The sequence below is a fragment of the Crocodylus siamensis genome, chromosome 11, assembly GCF_052110815.1.
Source record: "Crocodylus siamensis isolate JL-2025a chromosome 11, ASM5211081v1, whole genome shotgun sequence".
In the NCBI taxonomy this organism is placed as follows: Eukaryota; Metazoa; Chordata; order Crocodylia; family Crocodylidae; genus Crocodylus; species Crocodylus siamensis.
The window spans coordinates 15,210,108-15,235,380 of NC_143405.1; the positions used below are offsets into that span (position 1 = coordinate 15,210,108).

General features: G+C 48.4%; 1 protein-coding gene across 2 annotated transcripts in view; it reads left to right on the top strand.

The window, feature by feature from the left end:
• The window catches only part of NIBAN2 (niban apoptosis regulator 2), a 114,944-nt gene that overhangs the window by 58,365 nt on the left and 31,306 nt on the right, over positions 1–25,273 (top strand). For both annotated transcript variants that reach the window (XM_090021399.1, XM_090021400.1), the window contains 3 exons: positions 4,311–4,441; positions 21,818–21,946; positions 22,635–22,740. In XM_090021399.1, coding sequence (XP_089877525.1) covers positions 4,311–4,441; positions 21,818–21,946; positions 22,635–22,740 — 366 coding nt within the window. The remainder of the gene's footprint in view (positions 1–4,310; positions 4,442–21,817; positions 21,947–22,634; positions 22,741–25,273) is intronic.

The following is a 25,273-nucleotide window of genomic DNA, read 5'->3' on the forward strand; positions in this document are numbered from 1 at the left end:
CATCAGGAATTTCCTGCCTCTGAGTGGAATCTGAGGCATTTGATGTTTAAACGCTGAACAAAGACCATGTAACCCACAATTAACCCCCTTTAGGGTGTGGTGTGCTCCAAGAAGGGTGGGAATTGTAATCCTGCTGGGCTGGACTCTAAAGTGGCAACACAATGGTAGTCAGATGATTCAATCTGAGAGGTGAGGGAGGGGAAGCAAGGCACAGAAGGGGGAAGACAGGCTGCCTAGGCTCACGTGACAGGTAAGCGGTAGAGCCAGGAGTAGAACCCAGGTTTCGTGATTTGAGGTTCAGGGGATGCCATGGCATTCATGCTGGAGTCAGAGGGGCCTTCCCTTTATATACCCGCTATATACTGTCCAGGGACCAGAACAGCTGGAAGCAAATGGTTGCATCTCTTTGGAGAGTCTGTGATTAGCAGCTCCTGGAGGGGGTATGTGTTAAAACAGCCTCATTTTGCACAGCTGGACACATCACAGTTTCTCTGGAGAAAGACTGTGCCCCATGCACAGGAAATGGATGCTGGTCCCCAACAGGCTGTTTTGTATGTGGTATGGGGAAATCTGTATGCCAGTGCTTCTGCATGGACTTGTCCATCCTGAACCTGGTGCTTGAGCAGGGATCACGTCCACCCTAGTTGGCCACATTGGCTGCCTATATATGTGCTTAGGGGCTGCGGGGGAGGTGGGGCATTTTAATTAGAGTGGCTGCCAGATAGATACTCTGATTTAAGCCCTTCACCATCATGTGTATTAAGCCCCTGCACACGTAAAAAATGACTGCAGGATGCTTTATCTAAACCTCATTTGACAAGGTTTAGATAAAGTGCCCCTGAGCCATTTTAAAAGCTCACAGGGGCTACATGTGACGCTGCGGTGACCCTGGAGTCTTCTAATTAAAACACAGAACAGTCCACTCCCACACTTTCTAATTAGAATGCCAACATGCACGTGTATGGGCAGTTTATGTGTGTACTGAGCACAGGGAGGGTGAGGACGGACCAACAACATCCAAAGTCTCTAACTTCAACAGGGACATGACGGGGTCCTAATGTGGACTGTGCCTGGGATTTTTCAAATGAGCCAAGGGGGTTTTGTTACTTAAATCCCACTGAGTTCCTTCAGGCTATCCCTCCCTAGAAACAGTGACTCATAGTGATAACTGATGACGAGCAGGGAGACTCTGTTACATGTCTTCCAGAAATGAGCTGCTGACATCTGCTGAACTGCCAGATTTAGAGAAGGGACAAGAGATGCAATAGGTGCCTTGGCTGGGAGACATAACTAGTGCATTCAGACCCTGCCTTCCAAGTCCATGAGAAATTTTTTTCTCTCTCTCGCTGGGTCTCCAGTTAAACGCAGCGCCTGCATTCTTCTGTTGAGTGGTCCAGCACTGAGTGGTGGGACACTAGGGACAACCTTGATATGGACCCCGTACTTACCAGGAATAAATGCAGCCAAGGTCTAATGTTCAGTTTCATTTTGCAACATAAGAGCCGTAATGATAATGTCTGCCGTTCCCTCTCCCTGGCAGAAGCCCTTGTCATAGAAAAATAGGTTTGGACAGGACGTCAGAGGGTCACCAACTCCACCCCCCTTGCTCAAGGCAGGATCACTGCTGTCTTGCACTTTAAAAAATTTCCAATACCTAGAGAGATTGTGAAATCCCTGTAAGTCTGCTTCAGGGCTTAATCACCCTCCAAGTTAGAATGTCGTTCATAATATCTAACCTCATCTCCCTTGCTGCAGTTTAAGGCCATTACTTCATTCCTCTGGACATAGAATGAGAAGGTGATGGCAGATCCAGGAAAGCTTAGTTTGCATGAATAAGTGCAACTTCCACAGCAGAGACCTGAGCCACTGGGGTAGGGAGGAGGGGGCAACAAATGGCTATTATGAGAATCCTGGAAAGGCAGGAAGCTTACCATGGTTCCTGTATTTGGAAAGGAAGCATGGTGTGTGTGACATCTAATGTAAGGTTAGTTGGCAACAAATAAACATGAATGAGGGGAAGGTGTTGCCCTTAATAAAAGGAGCATTGGTGTAGCTGAGAATTGGGCCCAATGGGCACATCTACACGTACATTAATGCACACTAGTTACTTTGCATTTAGTTAAGTACTTGCTTAATGAAATACTAATGTGCAGTAACTACATTTTGCACTGGGTGCGTGGTTTTTTTAGTGACGCTTACTACGCAGTAGCCTAATACTACTGCACAGTAGCATATTTGCACGGCTTTCACCCAGCACACTGCTGCACAGGGTTGTTAGGCTGTTGCGCATTAAGTGTCTTGTGTAGACCTGCCCAGTATATTCAAGACTAGTGGTACTGGCATGCTAGGAAAGTATGTTCTTGCTGGTAGAACCTGCTCCTCGGCGTGTTCTGGTGCCCGAGGAGGTGAGTGTGTTGCAGACCTGACTGCAGGCATTGTGTGCATGTTTGTGTGTATGGGTTAACTATTGAGTTTGTGGTGTTGGCCAAGGCAGTAGCTGGCCCCCTGGCACTTTGAGCTATATGGTGTTCTTTAAAGAAGATTAAGGTAGTGTGTTTCTCCCTGTATAATTCTAATAAGACATGGGCAAAAGCAGGTATGTGGTTCTCCCTGGCCAAATACACCGTAACACCCCTGGGGCCAACAGATACTTGACAGTTGGTATCAGATGGCCTCTTAGGATTGTCTGAAACTTCATGATTGTGTCAGGGATGTAGTGCAGATTTCTGTGCTCTAAGAGCAGAAACCCTGCCACGAGATCCCATGAGAAATATTGCATTCCTACCAAGGTGGGACCTAGGAGACCCAGCTGAGTGAAGTGCTTGTGTGTTAACAGACTGATTCCTTGATAAGAGAGATCCTTTGGTTCACTGCTCCCACGTGCGATGTGTCAAGTGCCCAGTGACTTTCTCCCTTGCCTGAGGAACATCCATGACTTCGTAGCATGAAAGACCATTAGAGTTTGTACCAGCGAATCTCTGGTTGAATCAGAGCTTCAGGCGGCTATAGGAGCCTCTGCTGCCTTCTCCTGTTCCGTCTGTTGGCTTCTGGCTCACAGCTGGGTCGGCTGCGTGCTGGCTGGCTCCATCTTGTGGCATTGCTGGCACTGGGGATAGGGAATACATTTCAAGTGGCACTGCCCCCATGCTGTCCCTCACAGCTATGTTCCAGTTGCTTCACGTGTGCCCATGACGGGGTTGGATACATAGCAGAGGCAGGTGGACGTGTGACTCACCTGGCCCGTGGCTGCTTGATTCAATATTACATGCTCTGCCCCTGCCCCACCCAGCAGGTAGCAGGTAGTGGTGAGAACTGTCCCACACTGTCACCGGCAAGGGCTGGGTCCAGGGCCAGCCTGGGAACATACCGACAAAATATGTTGGGAATCTCTGCCCCTCCCTTATAATGAGATGGATCCCTGTGGCAGGGAGGCCCTTATGGGCAGCACACGAATAACATTTTGGTTTGCACTGCAGTTGCTGCTCAGGGGTACTGTATAGGATAGTGAAGCCTGGAGAAGTTACAAGTTGCCTCCCGTCAGATTGGTTCTTCCAGCCCTTCTAGGAAGGGGCTTGGAGACAACAGTGTGAAGGTGATGGGATTCAGCCTGGGGATTCAACTGCATTATGAGCACCGGGACATGGTGGTGGTGGAATTCCCCATGATTATTGCCCTAGGTGAGCTGGTCACGGCGTGGGACAAAAGACCCAGCTCTCACCAGGCAAAATGAAATGACTCTTATCTGGCGTGGGGATCTCTGGATTAGAAATGCCTGCAGAAAAGTAAATTGAAATTCATTGCCATTTAGGGCCCTGCGTTGTCCTAGCCCAGGCATAAAGGGCTTCTGCAAAGGCCTAGCTTTCTTAAGCTCGGTAGACGGTGCAGTCAAATCAACAAGGCTCTACCATGGTGAGTGGGAGTTGGTTTTGCTAATTGGTGCCTAGTATGAGAGAAAAAATGAGCAAAACTCCTACTGGAAAAAGAAACGCACATACACAGTTTGCCCAATAACCCGTACTGCATCCTAGCAATATGATTCCAGTAACCAGACGGATGGCCAGTGACTCGTGAACAGTCAATGCTGCCAAACTGGTAGGGGTGCTTCTAGTGGGTTGAAATTCCTCCACAGCTGCAGGAAATGAGACATCTGCTTATTAATCTCCCACACTCTAACGCTTGGATAGCTGGCTGGAGGAGCACGCCAAACAGGTGGGGGAGGGGGCTTCGATCACCCATGCTTGGAGGTCCCTGGATCTGTTCTTCTCAAGTTTGTGCTCTCTGATTAAACTTGAGTTTTCTCTCCCTTTCAGAGAAAACAGCGAAGGTGCTGGGAGAATTCTGCCAGTTTTACAAGGACCAGTACGGAGTTGCGCTCTTCAACAGCGTCCGCTATGAAATCGAAGGCAGTGGAGGGCTGCAGTCCCAGCTGCTCCACCGGAAGGTAGGGCTGCACCTCCTCAATAGCACTGGTTTGTCCTGGGATCCTGAGCTGATCCGTGCTCTTGTCCAAACACTGGGCTTGCATTACTGCAGACCCTCAAATGTAGAGATGAAGGTGGCCCGTAAAGGTGAACTTTGTCTGGAGTCCAAGGATATTCAGTTCCAGGAGCTTTGCATATGTCTAGATCTATTTTTGAGGCAGAGATGATAATATGAGGTAGGAGGGCAAAGCCACTGAGTCTATGTATTGTCACTGACTGACTTGAAGGTTACCAGGACTTCAGTAACAATGCATTTATCAAGTGCAAAGCTAGAGGACTAGCTAGAGAACTAGGAATCCAGTGTAAGACTAGGGAGACTTGGATGGGGAGATAAAAGCTGGAGAGGAAAACTTTCGCTCCATAGTAAGGAAGAGAGACCAGCGGTGAAGCTCACCCTTCATAAAGCCTGTGCCTTCCCCCAAAGGCTTTACAGTCCAAGCGAAGGAGCAGAGCTTGAAACCCACTTGTCTGCCCGCAGGATGTATGCAACTGGGGAAGCTGTCAGTCCAGCTGGAAACAGAGGAGGGTTTGGGGCTCTTTCTGGGAGAACCAGATATTCAGACTCCAGAGTCTGCGCGACTTAATGGCAGCTCTGAAATGTGATTAATTCATTCCTACATAGCCAGAAGGGTAGGAAGCCGTCTCCTTTGAGAACAGGACTCAAGGCTTGGACACAATGCCTACCTTGGCATCTGGATTCAGAGGCTGAAGAGCCCACATGGGTCTGAACTCTGTGGATGCAAAAACATGAGCACCTGCCTGAAGGGCCCCTGAATAATGCTACTGGGAAGGAGCAATATATAGATAAAGCAGGCATGCACATGGTGGTTTTGTTGGATTTACCTGTAGATGGGCTTCAATTCCAGGTGCCTGCTTCCTGCAGCATTGGGGTATTGGGAAGACCTTGTATGCAGCAGGATTCAGAGAGCTCCCTCACCAAAGTCACAGTTACCATGATTGTGCAGGGTTGAGGACATGGCCCTGGCTAAGAGACTGTGGGAGGAAGAGGAAATGTTGTTTCAGGGCCCATGCCAGTCTCTCACTAGGAATTAGGAGAAGTTGGGATGTTTGTGATAATTTTGCCACAGTCTGCCTGCTATGGGTTTAGTAAATGTACCTCTACATCCAGTTCTGCCCCCCTCAGAGGCAGGATACTGGACCAGATGACCTTGGATCAAACCCAGCCTAGCTATTTATCTGTTCAGAACTGATCTTTCCATCCATTTTCTCCTGCCCACTCCCTGAAAAACAGTCTGATAGGATCTGACTCTTCTTCTTCTCTTGTATACTTCATTTCCCACTCTATGCATCATTCATGTCGTAGAGCCACACGCCAGCTTTATTGTTGACGCTTGCCAGGTCCTTATCCGGGGTGTGCTGCTCACATGAGGTCAGTGCATCAACACATTCACATATTGGACTGTCCTTTAAACCCGTCTCATGGAGTATGGCATTAAAGCGTCCAGCTCCATAGTGAATCCTGTTTAATCCATAAATTGTGGGAGAGCTCATACTCGAGTGGATAGGGTGTTGGGTTGCTTATAAAGCACTTGAGGCGTATCTGACTGGAGATGCAGGAAAGGCAGGAGAGAAAAGGCTAGTTGATCAAAGCAGGAAATTCAGAATATTTCCCCTACTAGCTTTGAATTGTATCAATAAATCCATTAACTAAAGGTTACGTTGGTCATCTATCATAGCGCAATGTTAGCCCTCTTTTTTCCAATAAGGAGGCAGTGCGTTAGGTAGATTTAGGCACAATCTGGGAATGCATTGCTGCAGCATTCGAATTGCTTTGGATGGGGGATTGGTTGTTGGCTCTTCTGACTTCCTGTCCTGCTCTGCGTAATCCTTTGCATTGGCTTTTGTGGGGCATTTTTGTTGCTTGCAGGAAAATCTTGCTGTGGCTGCCTTCTCATCCATACACGATTGCTGAGACATAGGATGTGTATTGTGGCAGTGTCTATGGTTACCAATTGTGGGGCCTCACAATAAACACAACTATTCCCTGTTCCCCTCCTCCTCCTTCCTCCAAGGAGATGGGTCACTGGTTCTGCGGAGGTTGGACAGATGAAGTAAGTGGTTTGCAGCCTTCAGTCTCAAAGACTAGGGGCCGCATCTCTATGACTCATAAGTGACCATGAGAAAGGAGGTTGGGGAAGCGGGGATTCTCTAGCCTGTCTTGCCATCCAGTGGTATTTATTGCCCATGGATACTGCTTCCAGGGTGTCTTCCTCCGTCTTGGCTTTTTGTCCAAGACGCAACCTTAATGCTGTCTAAAACTTTGGGTTGGTTGATATTTTGTTTCCATGCCAGTGGGTATCTTTCAGTGAGGGAGGGAAGCATCTGAGTTTCGGTTCTTTACCAGTTCGGTGGCACTGCTTGTCCTGTTTGCAGCTCAGACGTGCCCTCGCTGCAGAGGAAGAGCATGTCAACATTGATCATAAACAAAACCAGCGACAGGAAATCCCAAGCTGCATGGTCGGAAGCCTTTAGTTAGAAGAGAGGAGGGAGATTGCTCCTTTTTGGCCTATAATTAGCTTGGAACGGATTAGCTTTGATTTTTGTCGAGTGTTGGGAAGCAAGCCTCCATGCTACACTTGTTGCCTCTTTTTTTTTATTTTTTTACTCTCAGGAAATAAAACAAACCTACATATTAAGTTTTTAGAAGTAGAGATTCATAAATGAAATCTCATTGGATAATACTATTTGATTATAGTGTTTAGTTCACACTTGCCAGATTTAATTAGCAGCAAGAACAGGCACCTCTTTCTTTTCCCTCTGTAAATTTAATTTACTGTTGCCCATGGGAAGTTCTCTAATGGCCAGAAAAATAAGAAATGTGATCATTGAAGAAGTAGAGACACAGAAATGTGACTAAGGATGAGTGAGTATGAAGATACTGCACAACTGTGGAGGGAAGTAATCAGGAAGGCTGAGGCACAGAATGAGTTACAGTTGGCAAGAGACACACAAGACAATAAGAAAAGATTGTATAAATACACTGGGAGTAATAGAAGAGACATGGGGCCTTTGATTATTGGGAAAAGGGAGCAAATAGCAGAACAAAGAAAGCTGAAGTATTCAGTGCCTCTTTTTTTGTTTCAGCTTTCACGCACATGTTGTAATTGGTGTGCGTGTGTCTGCTTGTGTGCATTTAACAAGGAAATAAAAGCCCAATCCAGAATGGGTGGAAAACTCAGGCTTTAAGCAATATTTGGCTGTATTGAAGTTAGCAAGGCCTGGTAAAATTCTCAGTGAAGTTTTTACAGAATGAACTGAAGGAATATCAGCACCATCAGCAGTATATCTTCAAGAACTTCTGATGGGTGGAGGTGGTTGCAGATAACTTGAAAGGCAAACATAGTGCCTAGCTCTATAAGAGGGAAGAAGGGAGGGCCCAGGGCACTCCAGAGCAGTCAGCCTAACTTCAGTACTTGGAAGATACTAGAACGAACTATTAATCCATGTGTATGCAGTCAAGGACAGTAAGTTAATAAGAAACAGCCAGGAGTAAATCTAATGTTATCTTTTGACATGGTCTCGTTGGTGATAGAGAAGAAATAGATGCAGTTAAGTCTTGACCTTTAAAAGGCTTTGGACGCTGTCCCACATGGCGTTCTCCATGAGTAGGGGAATACAGGGAGTTCATCTAGACCAGGAGAGTCAAACTGGTTTGTACCCCCTTCTCCCTCCTTTTCAGCTGGATCCGAAAAAGGTAGACAAACGTGACAGAGTTCAGAGGAGAAAAATAAAACGATAAGAGGCTCAGAAAATATGACTCATTTTGAAGATTGCAAGGTTGAGTTCATTTCTTCTAGTCACGCAGACAGAGGGAGGGCCTACATCTTCAGATATGTAAAGCTGAAATAGAGGGAGGTGATCAATATTTCTGCATGGCTGTAGAGGATAGCATGGGAAGTAACGGGCTTAATTTACACTGAGGAAATCTGTGTTGCGTGTTAGAAATCATTTCTAACTCGTGAAGCAGCGAGGGATAATAGAATTGTTTTGCAGGGTGTCTCATGGGTGGATTTTTTTCCTGCTTCTCTAGACATTCAACTAGCGCTCTTCGCTTTTGTTGTCTCACGGTTGCAACATACAAGAGTCACCTTCTCTGCTCCAGACTGGAAAGAGCTTGAGTAGCCTCCATAGTTGCTGCTTTTTCAGCTCTCCAGCTACTGCGTCTTCTTATCTCCTTCTTTTCCCTGGCCTATTCCTCCCAAATCCTTCTGTCTCTCTCTGCTCTTGTTACTTAGCTCTATAATTGAGTAATTCAGATAATTCAATAATGGCCTCGGAGGCACAATTTAATTGGCAAAGATTTAAAAAAGTGTTGGTCAATCTTCCTAAGCCAAATGTAGATAGGTTTTCTTCTGCAGAGCTATCTGTCTGTCCTGATAGTGTTAGAGAGGTCAATAGATCAGCTTGGCAGGTTGTACCTTTCCAGGTGAATACAGGCACATAATAAGATACGCTTAATATAGAGCAGTAGCTTAAATGCATGCACAAACAGTTGTGAAAACAGCTACTGGCATAAAAGCGGGCCCTGAGGTCTTGACTTTTGTTCCAGCACTCTTCTCCTCCAAGAGCTGGATCTCAGGTGCAGTCTAGCTCTGGATCCTATGTGGATTAAATTGTTTGAATGCTCTATATCCATCACCCAACTGTTTGGCTTCATCCTTTCATGCCTTAAAGCGAGGCTTTCCGAGCATAAATGGCAGTTAACTGACTGGCAGAGGAGAGGAAGGGAGCTCAACTATTCTGCCAAGCAAATCAGGCAGTCTTCTCATGAGACAGGCTCCCTAGCAGTCTCTACACTAATGCAGTTCCCTAATGCTTCTACCATTGCTGTGGCCAATGATGGGGATGCTGGTATAGGCAAGGTTTCTTCACCATTACTTACACTCTACATCTTTGGAACTCTCCAGGCCACAAAATATCACAATGTGCTTGTACCGCATTGATCTCGGTACATATTTGAGTCCATAACAGTAGATGACCCTGATGACAGCTGCCACAGCCCTGTTCATGCTCTTGGTCCCACTGCTGAGATCCAAGGAGGAATCCTTGCAAATTCTGGGTCAGGTTCTGCTCTTGTTTCCAGCTTATCCTGAAGCTCCACTGAAGTCTTTGGAGTTTCGCTAGTGAAATCAGCCGAGCGTCATGTAAGCACACAGTACTAAATGCACGTTGCTGTAATGCAGTAGTTTTTGATCTGTGGTCTGTGGACCCCTGGGGATCCACAGACTGTCTGAGGGATCTGTGAAAGATGACTATGATTGGTGAAAAGTGTACGAATCCCCACACTGTCAATTCGTAGGGGTCCGCAGCTCTCTTAAAAACTTTTTAGGGGTCTGTCTGCAAATGAAAAAAGGTTGAAAACCACTGCTCTGATGCACCCTGCTGGAGTGGAGGGCACCCAACATACTTCACACACACTTGCAGGGGAGGAAAGTCTCACCCGGATCACTCAGAAGTTCCCATAACTCTTTCCTTAATAGCAGGGGTTTGCCTCAATCCAGAATACAACATGCAAGACCTACGCATAAACTGCCTGGTATGTATAACTTTGGGACTCCATCACAGCATGGGTATGCACTAGTGAGTGGTGTGGGTAAGTGTTAGCCCAGTCAATGGGTGTGTGAAGCAAAATAAACCAGGGATGAATGATGCCCCTGTGAAGAATGAAGCCCTGGTGTCCACAACAAGAGCTTTATTTCAACACTGGGTGTATGATGGAGGCGCTGATGCATGGGGTGCCTCTGAAAGGGCGCCTGTGTCATAAAGCCCAGCCAGCTGCCAGAGAGTGTATGAGAAATGGGAGTGAGTCACTGAGGTCAGGGACATGGTGCCACTTTAAAATGAGTTTATATAAATAGGACATTCCACTGCTGAGCTGCTTCAGGAAATTCATTTTGTTCCTCATTGCTGCAGGGCCTTGGAAACTCCTGCAGCCTAGCCTGGCTTGGCTCGGGGTAGTTAACAGGGATCTCTGGCTGACCAGGACCAATTCTTGGCCTGATCCTGGGTGGTCCTGAGCACCTGTCCTCCCTAGCAATGCCAGGTGCAAGGAGATCAAATATATACATTCCTCTTCAGCCCTCCCAAGACTTGTAACAGGGCATGGTTAACTCAGGTCTAAGTCATGGCAGAGCACTGGAATAGGAGCTAAGCATTTGCAGCTGGTGGACATCTTACCAAATGACTGGTGTGTTTACATGCTGACCTCCCTTGAAAATCTGTCTGCTATGAGTGGGGAGGGGACCCATGGAAATGTGGCCTCCTGTGTTTTTGCATAGGTTTTCTTCTTCAAACAAAAAACTTGCTGCTGTCACTCAGCTGGTGACTGCCTGATCCTGATGCGGCACTGCAAAGTGAGAGCTGGGAGCCGTCCAGGAAGCAAGCAGCTCTGGGGCAGCAACAACCTTCCATCCTTCCTGTGAGGCACCTGAAGGAGGAATTTGCCTTTCCCTGCTGTTTTACTCAAAACCAGCCTTTGATGTCCATGTCTGGGCGGCCTGCCAGAACAATGGTATCCCGGCTAAGGAGGCCCTGTGGATTTAAGTGTTTGTAGCATATACCAAGTCCTTGCTGAATGGAAGTTGGGAGGAAGGGGGTGGAGGTTCAGAGCTTCTAAATTGCCTGTTAAGTATAGATTAAAGTCTGCCAAGGTCTCCTGAGATTCAGCCTTGGGTTTTGACCAGCATCTCCTTGATTGTTGTCTTTGTGAGGAAGGGAGAACCTAACAAGCAGACAGCATCTGCCTGAAAGTCTACTTTGTCGAGAAAGGGTCAAGCATGTTTACCGAGTTACCAAGGTGGGGTAAGCTTTACCGAGTTACCAAGCTTATTGCTGTGGTTGAAGAATATCGGCATGAGGATCTAGGGCACGAGCTGAGCAGTTCTGAGAGAGGAGCCCTTGGAGGAGCCAAGCCTTGCGGGGAGAAGGTGTGAGTTGATCTGTTGCTTCTGTTCATGAAGACAATCTCCAGGGAAAGTGTGGCCGGATTGTGCCTAGTGTGGCCTGTGTTTCCAGAGCAGACTGAGAAGAGAAAGCAGCATTGCAACGTGCAGTCCACATGGGTGGGAGAACTGCAATTCAGGCTCTGAAGAAGATTTAATCTGGCTACCTTTAAATACTGTTTTAAAGCTTGGCTACCAGCCCTTTCCTGGTCAAGGGCTATATCAGCACATTCTCAGGAGTGCATATATAATGTAAAATAGAGGATTGCAACTGGCTTACTCTTAGATATGCAGCAATATAGGGACAGTACAGGTCCTGCCATATACTGATCTGCCCTGTTTCCACAAGCATGTCCCTCTGCTACAGGTAGTGCTTAGCAAGCCAAGTCCTGCAGCAGGGGTCAGCTGGGCTTGTGGTGCCCTGGTCCCTTCCCTGCCATGTGCCCCGAGTTGCACGTGCAGCTGCCGCCACAGAGCCAGTTCCCCGGGCTCCAGACCCTGGTGCAGCTGTTTGTAGCCTGCCTGCCACCTGCTGCAGCTGCCCAGAGCCCGGGACAGCTGTGGCAGGCAGCTGGGAAGCTGTAAACAGCTGTAAACAGCTCCGTGGCCAGTGGCAGCTGCCCAGAGCCTGGGCTGGCTGTGGCATGCTAAGCAAAATAGTGTCATATGCCATGCTCAGGAATGCATGCCAGGGGTTCCCGATCCTTGTCCTGCTGTGTCTTTGGGGCCTGCACCTTTAATAAAGATGACCTGGGCTGACCAGAGACTCCTAAATAAAAGGTGAGCTGACTACCCCCTGCCCATGTCATGGTGAGTGGGATGAAACAAATGGAGCACGAGCCTCTTCTAGCGCAGGTGTAAGTGCTGAACTACTGGTCATTCCCCTAGCCACCCAACAGAGCATCACACCATGCAACAGCAGTGAGATAGATCCTCTCTGGCAGTAGCAGTGGGACGGGGACTTGAATTTCTGTTCTGCCTTAGGCTTGGCTTCTGTCAAGAAAGCTAATCCACTTTTCTTTGTTGTTACCGGCATCTGCCCATTGGGAATTTCAATGGCACCCACCAAATCATGAGCTTTTATAGAAGACTATAAGGGTCATAGATCTTCCTCTGCTAATGGTGGTGATGCTCACAGCTGGGCAAGGACCATCAAGAAACGTTTTGGAAAAAATAATCTCTAGTTTGGAAACTTTAGAGTCTAAAGCAGATCAAGCTGATGGATAAACATGGTGTTTTTTGCTGTGGTTTGTCCAGCTTAGTTGCTTGCTCTCTGCTCATAGAAATAATACCTCCTTGCTGTTTTCACACTCTGCCACAAAAGAGTTTCCCTCCTGGATGTGACCTTCATTGTTCCCTTGCTACCTTCTTCTTTTTTTTTTTGGTTTCACAACTGGCTGCCTCTGGGATGGGGAAGAACTGGATTTTTGGGGAGGGTGTTTTAGGATTGTAGATCGTAAGAGCTAAGGTATGGGGAAAGGTCTTGGGGGTTCTCCATGAACCTACAAATTCAGGGGCTAGGTGTCCACCCAATTCACTGAAAGGCATCTCACCCTGCGTTCGCACAAATGTTTTCCTTTCTGCTTGCACTGGGAGAGCTGCCACTCCAAATGACCTGTGCTTAAAGCTTCTTGCTCCTGAAATGAGAGTTGTTCTGGCTTTGTGGGTCTCAGTCAGCTGTTAGGTTGTGTCGGGACTTTCAAAATCCTACCAATGAGCTGAAAACGATTGACTGCAAGATATGGCAGGCCTTTCACTGCATGATATATTGCCAACAGTCAGAAATGAGCTGAAATACAGAGGGCCATCCATATCCTGGTCTGTTCTATGACCTCCTGCTTAAATTCAACAGGGTTCATGGATTTTTATGCCTCTAACATGGCCATGTTATCTCTGAAGCAGCAAGTCATAACTTGCTGATCAAAGCATGAGTCTGAAAGTCAGGGATTCCATTTTCTATTCCCACTTCTGCAGTTTACTTAGTGTGACACGGAGCAAGCTGCTTCAGCAGTCTACAACCGGGAAATAGCATAGGGTACCCCTAGGTTGTGGCACAATTCTTTTGAGATCCTTGATGCCACAAAGTACTTTTGGCTTTCTAAGCAATAGTGAATTCTTTGGACTATTCTTGCAATGCTGTAAACAAACAAGGCTTTCCAGGTCTCATTGCTAATATAAAACCAGAAAGACTATGGGACCTTCCTCATCCCAAGCCCTCACACATGCTCCCTTATCCATCATCCACCCTCTAACAGCCAGTTTGCAGGGCTGACTCCTTCCCTTCCTTCTTCCTTTGTGTTAGGGTATATATGATCTCATATCCCAAATGTTCATGTGATATAGCCAAAGGGCAGTGCATCTGCCTCCTGGAATAAGCCTGTGGGCAGGACCATGCTTATCCAGAAGGAGTAGGGTGCGGGAATTTGGCAAAAGTATGAGCCCAGGAGCCATTGGACAAGGTGTTGTGTGTGCTTAAATGAGCTGTCCTACACCTGTATCCTGCTTAAAAGGCTTAGTACACATGAGCTGTGCGTAATTATGGTAAGCGAGAGCTGCAGGAGGGAGAACCTGTTGCCTCCGGCTGCTTGTTAGCATTGGCGGCCAGTTGTTTTTTTACAGTTTAGTTTTGCAGCTGATCCTCTGCCTTCGAGAATGTAAACTCTCGAAGTACTTAATTGCCTTACTGTTTCCCTGATGAGGGACAAATTCCTGGACCAACAGACTAGCCATAAAATAACTTGCATTTATCTTGAGAGTTTGAGTCCTTGGGATCCCAAAGCACTTAACCTATGCATGAACTTGAGGCTTCAGGAGAAGGGAACAGCAAAGAGGTGTTTGGCACTCTGAGTGGGGCCCCTTGGCCAAGAGGCCCAGCACCTTCTGGTACCAGTGATGGGATCTTAACTGACTGTACACACCAGGCAGGGCTAGTGGCTTAAATTACCAGGAGAGTGAGCTTCCCGGGATGTGAGCTTCTCAGGCCTGGATACACAAGGAAGTTGAGTGGGATAGCTGTTCTGATCCAATTCTTGGAAGAGAAGCCCTTAGTTGTCTGGGGGGGCACAGCGACCACTTACAGGCAGCTGTGGCCGTGGCAGGGGTGTGGCGGCAGCGAGTGAGGAGCTCCCGCAGGCAGTGGTGTCAGCACCAAAGGGGGTGGGGGGTGAGTGGCGACTGCCTGCAGGCCCCACCAGCAGTGTCAGCAGTGCTTCTATCAGGGGATGCACCACCAATCTCATGGGGTGCACGTGCACCTGCGTGCACCCCCTGTGCATTGCCAGTGGCTCTGGGAGGGTGTTTATGTGGGGTGGGGGGAGGGTGTGGAGGTGTGGGTGGATGGGTAGGTATGGGGTTTGTGGGGGAGTTGTGGGTGTGTAGGGTCTGGGAGGGATTGTGAGGGGGTATGTGTGTGGGTAGGTGTGGGGCTTGTGGGGGGTTGTGGGGTACGTGGAGGGCAGGGTGGCTGGGGGTATGGGTGTGGAATTTGCATAGGGGGATGTGGGTGCATGTGTGGTAGGCTGTGCATGTGGGACCCCCCCCGCACAACATGCCCAGCTCACATGCCTTGCCCCCCCTCCGCCCCCAGTTGTTCACATCTCCTGCTGGCAGAGGCAGCAGCAGACAGGCCCTTGAGGTGCTTATGGCCCATGGCAGGCAGAGACCCCTGGCAGTGAGGGGTCCTGCCCCGGCAAGCCCGAGGATCACACATGGCTGGGCCACCAGCTCCATTGCGTGAAGCTCACATGCCTGAGCCCTGTGCCCCTGGGGGAAGCCCTGCATGATGAAGCTGGCAGTGCAGATCATGAGGTGCAGCTGGGGTGGCTGGGAGAGGGGTGGAGCTGGCCCGGCTCCATGGCACAGAGGTCCCCACCTTTCCCCATGGCTTGCGTGTGGCAGTGAGTGGGGCTGAGCCACTGGCTCCATCACGCGGAGCTCCCCACAGAGGCCTGCAAGTCCCCGGGAGCCCCATGCGATGGAGCCAGGCAGACCCCTTATCCCCACCAGCCCAGGCTCTGTGCTTTCATAGTTTCATAGTTTCTAGGGTCGGAAGGGACCTGAGTAGATCATCTAGTCCGACCCCCTGCCATGGCAGGAAATAATACTGGGGTCAGACGACCCCAGCAAGGTGTTTGTCCAGCCTCCTCTTAAAAACCCCCAGGGTAGGAGCCAGCACCACTTCTCTTGGAAGTTGGTTCCAGATCCTAACCGCCCTGACCGTGAAGTAGCGCCTCCTGATATCTAACCTAAACCTACCCTCTGCCAGCTTGTGACCGTTATTCCTGGTCACTCCTGGCGGTGCTCAGGGGAACAGTGACTCCCCCAATGCCTGCGTCTTCTGCCCTACCCTGGGCCCCCACCAGCCCTGGCCCCAGGGCACTGGTGCAAGTCCCACTGCTGCCACTCCCTGGCCCATGCCCACTGCCACTATCTCCATTCCCCTTCTGCTTCCGTACCTTCTCCCACCCGCCTGCCTGCCACCACTCTCCCCCCAGCCTGCCTACCCATCACCACTTCCCTACCTGTGGGGCCAGAGTTAGCACTATCTGGTGGGTGAAGGTGAGAGCACAGTGGGTGATGCCCCCACAGGAGTGAGCAGGGCTCAGCCCCACAAGAGCACAGCAGGGGCAGCCCAGGGCTGGGCTGGATACAGTGAATTGGTGAGCACCTGTCTGTGGGCCAGATGCAATCACCTGGTGGGCCGAATCCAGCCCACGGGCTGTATTTTGCCTGCCCTTGCCGTGAAAGTTGGTGTTGGGACCCTTTTTAATCATAGATCCAAGGACAGGATGGTGATCCAGGCTGGCCTTGATGAGCTTAGAAAGTGGGCGGATAAAAACCTGATGCCATTCAATAAGGAAAAATGCAAGGTACTCCACCTTGCCGGGGTTGGGGGGAAACCCTGCATCACGCTTACAGGCTCAGCAGCGCTACTCTCACTAGCACTGCGGCTGAAAGGGGCTTGAGGGTCACAATTGACCACAAGATGAACATGAGCCACCGATGCGATGTTGCAGCTGCTAAAGCAACCAGAACTCTGGCTTGCATCCATAGATGCTTCTCAAGCAAATCTCGGGATGTCATCCTCCGTCTGTATTCGGCCTTGATGAGGCTGCAGCTGGAGTACTGCATCCAATTCTGGTTTCTGCAATTCAAGAAGGATGTGGAGAAGCTTGAGAGAGTGCAGAGGAGAGCCACACGCATGATCAGAGGACAGGAGAACAGGCCTTATGAAGAGAGGCTGAGCGCCATGGGACTCTTCAGCCTGGAAAAGCGCAGGCTCAGGCATGACCTGGTGGTTGCCTATAAGTACATAAGGGGTGTGCATCAGGATCTGGGAGAACACCTGTTCACCAGAGTGCCCCAAAGGATGACAAGGTCCAACAGTTACAAACTCCTCCAAGACCGTTTTAGGCTAGACATGAGGAAAAACTTCTTTACTGTCCAAGCCCCCAAGGCCTGGAATAGACTCCCTCCAGAGGTGGTGCAAGCACCTACTCTGGACTCTTTTAAGAAATGTTTGGACACCTGTCTAGTTGACTTCCTTCCCCTGGGGCAGGGGGTTGGACTCGATGATCTTCCAAGGTCCCTTCCAGCCGTAACGTTTATGAAATCTTTGAAATATCCTGGGTAGAGTAGGAGGTGCCATGCTTGCCTGAAAGCAGAAACGAGCAAAGTGGAATTGTGGGTCCAGACAGGACTAGTTTCTCCTTTCCTTTTCCACATCATCCCTCAGCTTCTGCTTGATTCTGCTGAGACCCTCATCTCCTCTAACTATGAATAGCTGCCTTTATTAGATTATTTTTGAAGGCCCTCGGTGGTTATGGCTGGCAAGCCATTTTTTTGTGCTTGAGTGTTCCTGGCCGTGATAGTCAGCATTCGTTCCTCTTTTGTTGTTTCTTCTAAAAACTGGCAACTCCTTTGGACTGCCACTACTTCGCCACAGCCTTCTTGATTTGCTTTGAGTAGAGATGATCCAGAGGTGTGTAACAAGCTTGATCAGCGTTGCAATGGAAGTTGCATGACTTGGAGGACAAGCTGAAGAAACTAGGTCTGTTTAGTTGAGATTAAAGGGGAACATGATCACAGTTTTCAAACATTTCAAAGGTTGCCCTTTTACAGGAAGCCTCATCCATCAGTCTTTTCAACAAAAGGGACTCTGGCTGTTGTCAGGCTTTGACCCAAGAGGCCTGGAGTGTCTGCTGTGAACTGATGCTGTAAGGCTTAACAAGCTGTACATGAATACCTCGTTTGCATCATGCCCCTGGAATGGCTCAGGGCTGTGCAGACTGCCTTTAGAGAGAAATTGGTTTATGGGGCTTATTTTAGGGCGGTGCTCCTAGCACAGATTGTGACATGCCACCCTGCTAGAGACACTTAATCTGGACTGTTGAGATCTGCTTTATGATTTCTTATGCAGATGTGCGTATGTGTGGGCTTTGGGGTTTATGCAATCATCAGAATACTCTGACTGTCCTGTTCTGATGGCTTGCTTTTCCATTCCCTCTGCTCACTTCGATGCCCTCTTTTGTAGCTTAACCCCAGTTGTTTCTTTACACTTTAAGGTTTTCTTACTAGTAACTCTTAACTAATACTCACCATTCCCTATCAAATTCTTTTTACTCCTCTATCTTACTTTCCCTCGTTGTGGTGTAGGATGGCGTGGGGAATAAGCAAGAAGTAAAATTGGTGAGGTGAAGTAATATCTCTTTATTGGCCCAGAGGTGTAGCTGGAAAGATGCTGGACAGGCTTTTAGGTGTAAAATGTCCTTCCTTTGATCTAGTATTTTTGCTAGCATTTTTCTTACAGGTGATTTGGGAAAACAGATGGGAGAACTGCATGATTCTTTTTTTTTGAGGAACAAAACATCTATTTACAGCCTGCATAAACAGAGGATAATGATATAGAAGGAAGTGTTAATTAGTGACATGGTCTAGTAGTTAGAACACAGGAGAAAAAGGACACCTGGGTTCAGTTTCCAATTTTGCCTTAGACAGTGTACAAATCACTTAAAACGATGCTGTTAACTTACCAGTCACACGTCAGGTGGATATTTGGTACCTAATGTTGGCCCAAGCACCGTAAAGAAATATGGATAGAATGGGAAGAGGAACAGAGAAATTCTGTGTTGTCTGGTGGTTTGGATGTTTGTGCACATGCCAACAACTTTTCTGTTGCCTGTCACATCCCCAAAGTGTGTGTGCAGGCATGTGCATGCACACACAAATGTCAAATGCCACCTATTTTCTTTAAAGTTAAATCACAAAATACAGAGGCAGACAGACGCAGGTGATGAACTGGAGCTGGGGTCACTCATTTTAACTTCATTGCCCTCCAAGTGGTAGCTGAGTGCTTAAGCAGTTATTCTGGGACTTTGGAGACTCTGCCCTACCATGCACTTTAGGAAAGTCACTGAGGCTGAGTTAGCCCAGGTTTGAACAGACACACTGCAGACCCCTCCCTGTGGCCATCCTGGTGCTACCCTCACCCTACTGCAGCACTAGGACTTCTGAGGCCACATCCCATGATTATGCACTGCATTTGGAAGAGCTGCTCTGCCTTGTGCCAATAAATTGTGGTAGTATATCTGCCTTTCTGAATTCACAGGCATTGTGGGAAGCCACTGGAAGACTGTTAGCACTTGAATAATTTATTTTGTGACCTCACCATGAAGCAAGTGGATTGCCAACACTAGCGAAAGAGGACCAAGGTTTCAATGCATGCCCCAAACAGCTTAATTATCCTAGATTGAAAGCACCACTTGGATGAAAAGTGTATGCATGTGTATACGTACTAGAGAGGCACTGAGGTGTGAGTAAGAGCCTAGAGTAACTCGAGCCATGATTTTAGGCTCTCTGCTTCCATTCTCCACTTAAATATTACTGGCGGTCTGTGCATTTGGAGCACTGAGGCCTGTCTAATCTCCTAAAGGCTGACTCTTTTGCTGACTTCCGTTATTAAGGAATTGGCTGCAGGACGAATACACAGACTGTCAGCAAGAAGTGCTCCTTGGCCTTGTTTATATTCCCTGGGTCATAAAAATTCTCCTAGGATGCAAATTCTTTTAAATCATTAGGTAAGCCTGTGTTTAGAGTCACATAACAAGTTCTTGCACTCACAGCTGGCTCAGGCAGAAATGTTTTGAAGGGTTTTAAGCCAGTGTAGTCCACTGGGGAAGTTTTTTATAAGGTCCAGGATATAGAAAACCCAAGTGTTATTCTTGTAGCTCTGTCATTCATTTCTTATATGATTGCCTGTAACTGGTGATGAGCCAGTTGGTGTGTTCCAGTATTCTGAACTCACTTGCCGTGTGATTGGGAGCAGCTAACCCCAGCTGATTTATTTCATTTATTTATTCATAACTTTCATTAATTTATTGCTTCTTGTTTCATTTATTTACATTATAAGGGGAGGCACACCAATACATCGGTCTGATATCTGATCGGCACCGATATAAAGAAAATTGATTGCATCGGAAATTGGCCTGATGTAGCCAATAATTTGGCCCACCCCGCCTATGGGATGGAGCCCTGGTTCGTCTGGTGGGCATGCGGGGGCAGCTCCTGCCACTGCACGGCGCTCATCGAGGAGCTGCTGGTTCAGCACTCGCCCACTGGTCCACCGGCTTCTGCCGCTGCTCCTGCTGCTCGTCTGGGAGGGCACAGGGGAAAGTGCCATGTGCCCCCAGATCTGTGCAAGGCAGAGTGGGCTGGGGCCAGGGCTGAGCCAGGCTCTTCTCAGCCAGCCCTACCCTGTCCCACGCAGATCGGGGGCACACTCCCCTCCCCATGCCCTCCTGGTCAAACAGCAGAAGCAACAGCAGGAATTGGTGGATAAGCGCCGGACCAGTGGTTCCCAAACCAGTAGCATGGAGTTGTGGGAGCTGCTCTACCCCTTCCGCACACCCCTTGGACAAGTCGCAGCTCCATCCTGCACCCATCCCACCCCAGCTTGCTCCAGCCCCTGCCTCACTCCTCCCTCACCGTGGAGGCCTTGATCTGTCCCCCCCCCAACACCACTTCCCTCCCCTCTCCCCTTCTACCACACTAGACTTACCAGCTGCATGCAGCTCTCCAAGCTGCCAGGTTGGTATCAGAAATCGGATCAATATTAGCTGATATGCCTCCTTAAAAATTGGCTATCTGTATTGGCCCCAAAAATCTCCATAGGTGCACCCCTAATTATAAGCTTATTGGGTTAGATTTAGATTCTTGCTTTGTATAGTGCCTTGAACAAGTATAGCCTGATCTTCATGGGAGCCGAGGCTCCAGTTCTTGTACAAATCAATACACAAATAAATTAAATACCGTTTTTGTGGGGGGGAGGGTTTGGGGGGGTGAATGTGGTGTATGATGGAAGTTCATTAGTATGTGAATACTCACTATGCTCTTTGACCTCTTTAGCTTGGTTGGCATTTTTCAGACTGCTTCAGGCTCTGCTTCTGACCTGCTGTGTGGTCTTGGAGAAAGACACTTTGCCCTCTCTGTCTCCAGTTCCCCATCCATAGGGAAAACAGCAAGGATGAAGCTTGCGTAATTCAAAAAAAAGGCAACTTACTTATGAAGGGAAAATGATATACAGGGTGTTTATAAAGTTCTTGTGCGACTTTAAACTTTAATAACTGTGGATATACACATAATAGAAGCAAACTGTACACAGCACTTGAAAGCATAATTCATTAAGAAGTTTTTTAGTGTAAGCTGTGCGTAGGATAAGGATCACAAATGCAATTCATGAAATCACTCAGCAGCAACTGGAAAACGTTGTCTGTGAGCTGGGGAATCAGATTGAGCAGTGTATCACGAAAGATGTTATGTTGAAGTCTAGAAATGTAAGCTGTATTGTGTTAAAACTTAATGGATTACTGTATGCTTTCCATTGCCATTTACAGTTTGCTTCTATCATGTGTACATCCAAAATCATTAAAGTTTAAAGTTGCACAAGGACTTTATAAACACCCTGTATACTAGAAGAGCTAAGCATAAAGGAATAGGTGCCAGAAGCCAGATTCTGAGCTGAGACCAGTGAGGTGGCTACCTGAAAAGCATTAATTTCAATGCTGAAAGACCACCTCAAGCTGAAGTAGCCTATTGCCTAAGACATGATCATTTCTACAGCTAATGGCACGCAAGGGAGTGATGTAACGGGCATCATGGCCGGTCACCTTAGACTTCTCAGTTCAAATGACCGGGTGCCTATATACCATTGGGTCAATGGAGGGAGCCTATGGCATGAGTCTAGAGTGAAGATTGAGCGCTCATCTCCAGAACATGAGTGAAATGCCTTAGCAACCTGCCCCGCTGTAACATACCACCTGACTGTCCTTCCTCTCTTGGCATGCAGGCTTTCACCATGCTGTTCCCATCTCTTGGCAGGTGCCGCTGGAGGACCACGTCATCTTCTCTGGGAACCTCTTCCAGTACTTGGAGGAGAACAAGAAATGGCGAAACCGTTTCAGCGTTGTTCCGCACAACTATGGCTTGGTGCTGTATGAGAACAAGCCGGTGAGGCCATCACTACATCTCATACCCTTCCCTCTCCACTTTGCGGTGGGAAGAGTGTATTGCAGGCCTGTTTGATGCAGGGAATTTACCTCTGAAATAGAGCTCCTCGTCCTGTCAAGGACTCTCCAGCACCAACTCTTGCACACCAGTGGCACTTAGCATTGTAAAACAGTCCCTACATGTGTGTGCCCAAGAGGTCTTCAGTGACCTGGCAGGGGTTGCAGTGCTGGGAAAGAGGAAGCTCTGAACCTCCTGAGCTAGCAGAGCAGTGGCTCTCCCCTGCCAATGGGGAATGCTGCACTGGTAAGATGTAAGCTTTCTTAACTGTTGTCGGAGGCCAGAGTGGCACCATGTGCCCCCCTGACATGACAGGGAGTCCACCACAAGGAGTCATCCCGTTTCTCTTGAGTTCTGCTAAAGGGAAACATCTGATTCTGCTCCTCTCAAGAGAGCAGTTTCCCCTCCCCATCACAACCCACATGCAAGAGTTGTGGGTGTTTGATTGCCCAGTTGTTCTGCATGCCAGTGAATTTCTCTCTTACATGCACCACCCCCCTTAGTACATTAAACCCGTGCCAAAAACCAGGGTGACAGGTGTTCAGGAGAAGCCATGCTGCCAAGTTATGGAGCTATGGGCTGCTTTGAGACCCTCTCCCATTGACTAACCAACTTCCTTTCTGTTCTCCAGGCTTATGAGAGAGGGATGCAGCCTCGAATACTCATCAACAGCGCTGGTTACAAAATCCTCACCTCCTTGGAACAGTATTTTGAGCTTGTCAATAACAGCTTTCCAGGTAAGACTACCCGTGTCCTCTTTCTCAGCACTCTTCCTCATCCAAGTGAAAAGTGAGATGGGATATTGGAGGGCTGGCCTGCATGTTGGCCACTGTATTGTTCTAGGCTGGCCTACATGTCTGATTCCCTGCCCCTGGCATCCCAGAATGCTGTCCAGCCTATATAGAATAAGAGGTGGAGGAAGACAAAGATGTATGATCTTAATTTATTTTTGTCTCCTCTAGCTCTCCTCATCTCAGTCTTCCCCATAGGAGAGATGGTTGCAGAGGAAGGAAGGTGGGCAGGGCAAAGGGGGAATTCACAGTACCCCTTAGTGATGAGTCTGTGCAGCACCATGCATGCTAACATGGTGGGGTTCATGTGTGGGTGGGGTTTCTCTGCTGCACATGTTTCTCCTGACCTTTCCTTGCTCCATCCCTTGGGACTGCCCTTGGGATGAATGTGCTGCTTCCCTGTTCTCTTCTAGGAGTGCAGGAATGGCTCCCTGATTGTCTAGCTTCTGTTCTCCAGAGCAAGGCAATTAATTTTTCTGCAACAATTTCATTTGGCAGACAGAAAACCCCTCACCCCTCCTCCTTTACAGTATGGTGAGAGGGTTTGGAATCAGGGGAGAGAAAAGTGCAAACTGGCAACCCTCTTTTTGTTTTCAAGGACCCAGCATTAGTCACTGCTGCCAGGTTGTCAAAAGTGCTTGATGCACATTGGGAAATGAGCTCCACTGAAAATCTGACCAGTGGGGATATGGGGATTTTGCTTTTATTTCCACCCTGCTTGTCTTTCCTTTACTAGACTTGCCACTGGCCAGACCTGGTTCTCACAGCTGCTTGTGGATAGCTTCCCTGTTTTAAAAGGCATAATCCCATCCTTGGTTTCAGGGAACAGGTTTTTGGAGCGTTAATGGCCATCCAAAGAAGCCTTCCCCACTCCTTGTTGAGAACCTGTCCTTTTGTCCTTCCCTGGTGACTTCTTTCCAAATACTGCTGCTCAGCATTGTGCAGGGGATGTCTCTTCCAAAACACAGTGGTTGCGGTGGTATCTCAAACTCTGGAGCTGTGGTGTGCAGGAAGATGCCTCAGCCCAATCATTTGTAAATAAACAGCTTGACCAACATGCCAGTGTGGGAGCGTGGAAAATGGTTTGGGGTATGATGAAGGGGGTGGAATAAGGGTGTTCCAGCAGGAGCTGGGGTGCTGGATAGATGGCCTAGAATAGCAAGATCCCAGTGAAATGGTGTCACCTTTTCTTAGACTTCCTGTGGGAGGGAAGTAAATGGGCAATGGGATGGGCAAAAACTGGTATTGAGGGCAAGGACAGATGCATGCAGCCTTCTGAAGAGTGCCCTTGTATAAGCAAAATAAATCCCTTTATAACCTGCAGAACCTTTTGTCCCACCCACCCCAGCATGTCATCCTGCATACGGTGGCAGCATTTTGCTCTCTGCTCTGCCCAGGAGCTACAGAGGGCAGGAGTGTTGGTCACTGCTGGAAGTGAGGTGCAGTGTTTGGGATCCAACCTCTGGTCCTTGAGTCAGAGCCTGGTGCCTTTTCAAATACCACTTCTGTTTGATAATGACAGTGCAGGCCCAGGGGAAGAACTGGTCACAAATCTGGGGAAACAAGTTTCACTGGCGGCCTGGCCAGTCTGAGTCAGAAATAAATTCTTCATCTGAGACCTTGGGATCCATGCATTTTCATGAAACACAAGGCCGTGTTCCCATGTAACCCTTTTGGGAACAGAGCTACTAGGAATCCAGAGGCTGGACCCCAGTGCTTCCAGGGCATCTTCTGTGGAGCATGGAGGTCTGAAAGCCCTGGCTCTCAGCAGGCATCCCAGACCCTGGGCTCCCCCATAGCTGCTCGGTGAACTCGGTGATGTCAGTTTAGCTGAGCAGCTGCAATATCCAGGAAGCTTATTTCATTTGGAAACAACAATCCTGCAGTTTGTGGGAAATTAAAGAAAGAAACACACTGGTCCTGGCTTGGTTCAACCTGGAGCCACACTTCCCACCTTGGGACCTTCCCTCCAAGTGGGAACCTGCTTCTTGGGCAGCTGCAGGTTGCTGTGTGCTCTGCTCTGCGCCGGTGGGTGAGTTCTTCTGTCCCTGTGAGCACAGTGAAGTGATCTTGACCTTGGCAGCTTAAGGAAGGGCCTCGTTAGCTCCCTAGAAGGAAATCTGCTTCGAATTTGTTAGCTCTTTCTTTATTAAAGATGCTGAGCTTTCCAGATGTGTATGCTTTCCCTGCTGCCTCTTCCTCTGGGATAATCTAAGCCTTAATAAAATCCAGAGGTGCTGACTGGAAACTCAACATACCCAACACCCATCCATCCTTCTGCTCTGGCCGCGTAATGGCGAAAGAAGGCTCAGTGTAACCCATCAACCTATGACATGCACCAGTGGCCTTTATCTACTCCTCCATTTGGTTTGGGGTTGTGGCTGGCGGCTACTCTGCCTAATGGAAAGAGTAGAGCTGCCTTTCTGTTTTGACCTGTCACTCATCACTGCTTTTCCAGTGGTCCCACTCATTGTTGGGA